Raw genomic sequence first — 7,236 nt, forward strand, 5'->3', positions numbered from 1 at the left:
GTCAGTAACCCCGCCAAGGCCGCGCGGCCGAAGTCAGTGACCCCGCCAAGGCCGCGCGGCCGAGGTCAGTGACATTACTCTGTAGTATATGTATATAATATAATATAAAGTATAATATTATAAATATATAATAAATTATATGTATAATATATATATATATTATTTACTGTTATATATAATATAAATTACAGTCACGTTATTTTCACGTGTTGTTTTTCTACTTTTTCCTGTCACGTGACTTTAGTTACGTTTTTAATTAATATAGAGAGAAGAATAGAAGGATGCTCTTTAAATCAATATGGCGACTTTATGCTAGATGCTCATTGGTTCAAGTAGTCTTATGCTATGCATACGCAACTAGGCCATTTTGTATGTGATGCTGCGCTTATGCTGCATGAAAAAGTAGTCAGAGCGTTCGTGCTTTTGGTTACAGCAGAGAGGTGACCAACCAAACCAACTGCATGCAGTACCTGAGAATGTACGAATGACGTCACATCATCAGTACTTGCAGTGAATATTGGAACGTAGCCTGTATAATGTGTTTGTGAATAACGTAATGGAGACGGGGGAGCTGTCAGAAGACACTTCTTTAAGGACACAATTTACTGTCGATGATTTAGATATAGAAATACTGCCGCTCATCTATGAGATCATTCGCAGGTACGATCTGTAAAGTAAAGAACTGTTTTACTTTTTATGTAAATGTTTTTTTGACCAAGTGACCGGCATATAACCTTACATAACATTTTTCTTATAAATACAAAAAATGCTTAATATTTCATAAATAATGTGTTTTTCATAAAAACTTATGAATTTTTTTAAGAGTTCTCATTGAAACTATCTATCACGCGTTTCTTGCAGTAATGATTTAATATTTTATTTGTGCGTTATTTTTATATAAAAAATATGTAGAAGTGGTTTTTATTGTATTTGATACATAACTCAAAATAAACATAAAAATTTTACAAAGGTGATAAATTAACATGTTTTTAAATTATATTTGTTTAAAAATTAATTTTTTTTGTATATGAAAATGAATACTAAGTACCAAGTACATTAAACTGTTTAGTGTTGAAAAAGATCCGCATGATACTACACAAAAAGCTAAAGAGTCACAGGATACCAGTCATAAAATTCTAGAATTGCAAAAGAAGTTAGATTCTGCAAGATCACAGGTGAGATTTTGTTTCTTCAGATATATACATAAATGTTTTATGTGAAACTATTGTTATTTTTTTGTTTTAGATTAAAAGATTACCAGGAATAGAATATAGTAAAGAAGAACAGTTACAAAAACTTGAGACATTACGTAAGCAATTAAGACTAAAACGTGAATTATTATTAAAGTATCGCAATACATGTACATTTGAAATATCAAAAGTATAAATATGTGCATTTGTTTGCGAATATATAGAAGAGCCACTTAAGTTTTCAAGAATGCGTTTCTTAAGAGCTTTTTTTCAATACTTATTAAATAATGAACAAATAATTAATAAATTAGCTGAATCGAAACCAATTAGAAGAAGTGCTCAATTTGTAGTCTATTTACTAATTAGATCAGGCATGATTCATGGAACAGGTCGTCCTATTTCCGGTCCAAAAGACTTTATTAAACAGCTGCGAGAAATTGCAGAAAACCTAAAACGACAGTTAAAAGAGAACGATGAATTTAAAAAAAATCCACCAAAATAGTTTATTTGTAGTGAGAATTATATAATCCATTTGTACCTCTGCCAAACATTATAACATGTATATTGTTCCTATACTAGACTGTGTACTGGGAGGAATCCCTCCTTTAGTAATAGCACTTGTATTAATAATGATTGTAAATCTTATAATTGTATGGGTAAAATGTAATTATTTCGGCATGTAATCAAAGTAATGTAAATTTTTTTATATCACAAAAAAGTTTATTTTCAATGTCTAATCTTTGAACATTATATATTTGAAAATTTTTATTTTGACAAGTAAAATTGATAAATGATCATTCAAAGAAATGCTGTGTATAGATATTTGAACATAAAAATCAAAGTGGATATGACAAAACAAAATGCACGTGCATTTGAAGCATGTAAATTATTTATTAAGGAATAAATATGTCTGATTCCACAACGAGAAATTTTCTTATACATATTTAGAGTACAATATTTTGCATCGATCTGATGACAATGAATGAAGTACATTCTTCTCAGTTTTCACATAATTTGAATTTTTTAATGAAATTGTGTAATTGTTGCATACAATGAGATAGAGAAAAAACAAATATCAATTATATTTCTTACAAAAAGAGTTTTATACATGTTTTATAAATATGTAAATATTTATACATATATTGCACATACTTATGTCAGAAATAAAACCACGTGTATTTTCTAATTTTATCTAGATTGTAGTATTCTGATTTACGATACATTTATTTCTTACAAAAATAATATGATTTATAAATATTGGGGTTTTTTAATATTAGTAAAAGAATATCTCTCTTTCTAATGTAATTAATAAGTAAAACTTTTTGTACTCTAATTTACAGTATGTGCCTGAATAATTTCAAATATGTCAATTTCTTTATAGAAATCATTTTATAAATAATACAGTTCTGGGTTTTGTATTACAGACGACACAATATTCTTTTTCGAGAAAGTTGTACGTTGGAAAAAAAGTTATGAATATTAACCCTTTGCGGTCGGTAAATTTTTCGCTTGGGAGTACCAGCTAGTCGGCGCAAATTTAGCTGGCTAGCTAAATGGAGCTGGCTAGCTGGATGGCTAGCTTTCTGTTAATCTCAATTTTTGTGGAGTGATCTTTCGAGACGTGATCATGCCGCCACAGCGGCGACACCGACTTCTACGACAGATTACAAATGCCGCCACAGTGGCGGCACCGACCGCAAAGGGTTAAGAGTCGAGACTATATATCTCGTACCAGCCATATTTTAAAAATGACAGACCGTTACAAATCAATACGATTACTTGAGATATATTAGCCGCGATTCTTAATGTTTTTTGTTTGTACATCGATGTGTGGACTCTTATACTTTTGTAGGAGGATTTTGTTCTGCTAAAGGCTGAATATTATTGACAATATTGTGAGATCGGCCTCCTCTTCGACCTCTGCCTTTTTTATTTTGGTTTGCACCAGATTTTAGCGGTACATTTTCCTGTTTAGCCGTTTGTGCCTCGAGCATAGAATCAGCTTCGGTCATTTCTGATGTCTAATCACAATAAAATCTTTATCTATTTGTATGTTTTTACATATATTAAGATTAATATATTGATTACTCATATATTAAGATTAATCAATTTATCTACACTATAAACTTAAAATATTCTATATAAAATCGAAAATAATAATTTCTGCATGCAGTGTATCGTATTAAATTATACCTGCATATTTATATTTTGCCTTTGATTCTGTGACGTTTTATTCGGTTTATTAATCCTGGAAGATTGTGACATTGTGTTATTTGAGTGTGGTATAAGTTTTACTACATTTCCTACTGCTTTAGTACGACCCTCTCTGAATACCATCCTCTGTCCAGGTTTTATATACTCAGGATGTTTGATAAATCTAAAATGCACTAAGGCTTTGTCGCCTGTTCTTAAACAATCCTGAGACATAGATAATATGGAAGCAGTTTGTCTTATGCTGCCGCAATGTACTGTAATTATGTTTGAAATGAGATTATACGTATATAAATTCATAAAGCATACTTGTTTAAACAAACTATTACCCATTGCTTGATAGCGAGAGCTGATTGTTGTAGGATGATGTAACACCAAAATCTCTCCTTCGAACTCCCAACAGGCCTGTGGATTAAGCGCCGGTGCAACCATCACCATGCCTTTGCGAATGTTTGATCGTTTGATCTTTTTTAGAGCAAAACTAGCAGTTTGTCCACCTCTCACTTCACGGACGGGCATTCTCTTTCGGTGGATGCTTTTGACTGCTATTGGTGTAAAACGACCTAGTGGATCGGGTCCCAATAGTAAGGTATCATTTAGCTTTATAATACCTTTCAAAGTTGTACCAGACACTACAGTACCAACTCCCTGAAATTTGTAACTTCAATGACATAAATGTTACAAATTGAAAAAGAACTGCTTACGTGATATACAATACACACTGGCACGGAATATGTATCGTCAATTTGGAACTCGGCAGGTTCGTCATCGTGACTAGTAATTCTTGCAGTCAATAAGTTGAGAAACATTTTAAGGAGATTTAGATTTTCGCCAGACACATTAGACACTTGAAAAATTGGACATAATCTGTACAAAATCAAAATATTATATAGCACTTTTGAGTTATATTCATTTTCGCGTTTTTGATTTATAAATATCACTAACCGTTCTGAAACAAAATTAGTAGCGCTAACTACCACATCGTCAGGTGTCTTTACTGTAACCGGAACTTTTCTACAACCAGGAGATTTCAAAATCCTTATTAATAACTTCAAATTTTCCTGCAAAACATTCGGTGGACACATATCAATCTTCGTCACGACAACGAACACTGGTACAGATAATGCTAAGGCAAGACCCAAATGTTCCTTAGTCATTCCTACAATGCCCGCGTTAGCGCCAATCATTAACATGCCTGAAATAATATTTATATCAAGATTACAACACGCACATGGATATTCCTCACAAATTGCGTAGTTTTATACAAAAATTTGTTTTACCGAAGTCTGGGGCATGTCCAGTCATTCCAAAAACTGTTGTTTTTAAGTATCTTTCGTGACCAGCTAGATCGATAAATGTAATCACTTTAGAAGATTTTTCACATATTTTTACCCAGTCCAATGATCCATGTTCTGGCTTATTAACAACGTTGCCTGCGATTATATATAATGACATGATAATAGAAAATAAATAATTTGTGTATAGAATATGCGAATCAAATCTTGATGCTCACCAACGCTGTCAAATCCAAGTATGTCATTTCCAACAGAACTTGTTCGTCCTGTTTCAGCCTCATGTTTGTGACGGAACAATTTTTGTCGTGCCAAACCTCGTCCATTGTCTAATTCGCCATGAGTTAATACTCCTAATAGCGTTGATTTTCCAGCATCCACATTACCAACAACCGCGACTCTAAAATCAGTTGTTTTATATGAAGAATAAAAGTTTTTCTTTCACTATAAAAATTACTATAAATCTCGGAATATTATACTACAAAAACGTATAAAATAAAAACCTAATTTCTAAGAAGTCTTGTCGATCTAGCCGCCTTCTCACTAGATATTGTCCTGTAAGACCATGATCTACTTTACTTTGGCGTAGAAGTACACAATCAGCTTCTAATGTTGCAGCCAAAGATTGTAAAGTGGCAACTGATGCCTCATACTCATCTTCTTTTAATCCATCCTCTGATCCATCTAAAAATGCATTAAAAACATTCATGAAAACAATATTTAAACATAAAAAATTACTTTTTTATCTCTTTTTAAATATATCTCTTCCAAATAGCTTCAGCAACTTTCACTTACCTTCAGCAACACCAATGTCAAAAATTGTCTCACTTCCTCCATCCTGGATTCTTTCTTTCAATCTTCTCAACAACAATTCGTATTGTTCCTCAGATGGACTAACCAAAACATTCTAAAAACATTTATATAATTATCAATATTATTTTATACATTAAGAATATTATTGTCTTATGAAATATTATAAGGCACTTTATATTGACAAAGAAGCAAATTTAACATAAATAAGCATTTTGACCTTTCCTCTGATGATGGAATAGTCTGTGGTTAAGATAGACCCATGTTCTTTCTCTGACAGATGAGAAAGAGTTTGCGATACAATCGATCCAGTGCTCGACATAACAACAGCTAATAATTAGTTAAACAGTTCAACAGCTTAATATGTTTTTTGTGTTACTTTGTACAGATCATCTATTTATTTATCCCTTTGTTGTATAAGTGTCCATTAGAAACATCTTCCAATAATTTAATTGAAATCTTCCTCTATAAATTATTAGTACTTGTGCGTACATGACACTTAAAATTTTGATTTATTTTCAAGTAACACTCAAATATTTAATGCCATTTTTCCACTCTGCAAAGATTACAGCAGAAGTAAAACTTTTATTTTCTCAAATCACAAGCAACAAAGAAATAATATATTGCATTGTTTTGTCATAATTAGGTTTGTTTTTCTTTCTGAACTGGCTGCACTAGTTCACACTCTATCTTTTTCTTTCTAATATGGATAAAAAAAGATACACTGTGAACTAGTGCAGCCAGTTCAGGGAAAAAAAACCTATTGTTGTCTCGTTTAGTAATACAGTTGATGATTACATCATCTTAATTATTCCTATTTCTTATCTAAACCTTTATTAAAAACTGTGAGACATATAGAATAACAAAAAAATATATATATTTAACTTATTGATTAAAATGGAAGTTTAAAGACAAAAGCATATTCTTATCACTTTAAGCCATAACACATCGTAGCGCAAATGTATGATTCGTCAGTCCAACACGTTGTGATTCAGCGTATTGTGTAACTGTGTTTGCGAATGACATGTTTGTTTTTCCTAGGTACTACACGTTAGGAGAAATCAAAACGTCCAAAACACAAAAAACAATCCGAGTTTCAAAAAAATGCCAAAAATTTGAAAACACGTTGTTCGGTTCTTCGTTCGCGACAAATCACATCTGGTAGATTTTTACGCATATATGAGAACACGATTTTTAGTGTAATAAAAACGTAAAACAGGCACATCTGCGAGAGAATATAGTATAACCACAATTGCGGATATTTATAGTGTTTCATTTCCTTCGATATTGTTCACATCTCAAACAAACTTATTTACCTCTCATGAAAGGTGTTGGTTACATCTGTTAACTTACACACCGTTGCGATTTCGAGTGAAACTAAACTGATAAGTTGACGCCAGTGCGCTTGCGAAAATACTGTCAACGAATGAATGTGTACGTGTCCCACGTGCCTGTGTGTAAGTTTGTGTACATGTACGGATGGTGTAAATATCACATTGGTGTGAAACGTTAAACCAGTTACATATTGTATTTTATATAAGTGAACCAATCGCAGTGAAAGCAATATTGCAACAATATTACTTAATCGTATCAGATCGATTATTCGTCGCGTTACAACGCGAGTTATCCATTTTTTTTTTCATCTATTTATTTTCACCGCGTTTCATATCTTTCCCGCGCATAAAACAAAACTTGAAAGAGAATTCATAGAATGCATCTAGCTTTATTTTATT

The 7,236-nt window shown here is 32.1% G+C and overlaps 2 protein-coding genes across 4 annotated transcripts; one reads left to right on the plus strand and one right to left on the minus strand.

Annotated features, from left to right (window-relative positions):
- The first annotated feature begins 386 nt into the window (after positions 1-386).
- LOC109851689 (mediator of RNA polymerase II transcription subunit 9) lies at positions 387-1,473 on the plus strand. Its single transcript, XM_020422017.1, has 3 exons — positions 387-660; positions 1,070-1,175; positions 1,246-1,473. Exons 1-3 carry the CDS (start codon positions 557-559, stop codon positions 1,384-1,386), a joined length of 351 nt encoding a protein of 116 aa, XP_020277606.1. The 5' UTR covers positions 387-556; the 3' UTR covers positions 1,387-1,473.
- A 1,487-nt stretch (positions 1,474-2,960) lies between these two features.
- Positions 2,961-6,935, minus strand: LOC109851688 (GTP-binding protein 1). Of its 3 annotated transcripts, none has more exons than XM_020422013.1 (11): positions 6,820-6,935; positions 5,724-5,833; positions 5,489-5,600; positions 5,197-5,377; positions 4,915-5,093; positions 4,682-4,834; positions 4,347-4,596; positions 4,124-4,268; positions 3,731-4,049; positions 3,384-3,658; positions 2,961-3,211 (listed from the first exon to the last, which is right to left on the minus strand). In XM_020422013.1, exons 1-11 carry the CDS (start codon positions 6,824-6,826, stop codon positions 3,029-3,031), a joined length of 1,914 nt encoding a protein of 637 aa, XP_020277602.1. In that variant the 5' UTR covers positions 6,827-6,935; the 3' UTR covers positions 2,961-3,028. The 3 variants fall into 3 exon arrangements, with proteins under 3 accessions (XP_020277602.1, XP_020277603.1, XP_020277604.1); XM_020422014.1 differs by having other exon boundaries at positions 5,724-6,059; XM_020422015.1 differs by lacking the exon at positions 6,820-6,935 and adding an exon at positions 6,436-6,788.
- Between the last annotated feature and the right edge of the window lie 301 nt (positions 6,936-7,236).

Source organism: Pseudomyrmex gracilis, unplaced genomic scaffold, assembly GCF_002006095.1.
Source record: "Pseudomyrmex gracilis isolate BER0280 unplaced genomic scaffold, ASM200609v1 scaffold_19, whole genome shotgun sequence".
NCBI lineage: Eukaryota > Metazoa > Arthropoda > Insecta > Hymenoptera > Formicidae > Pseudomyrmex > Pseudomyrmex gracilis.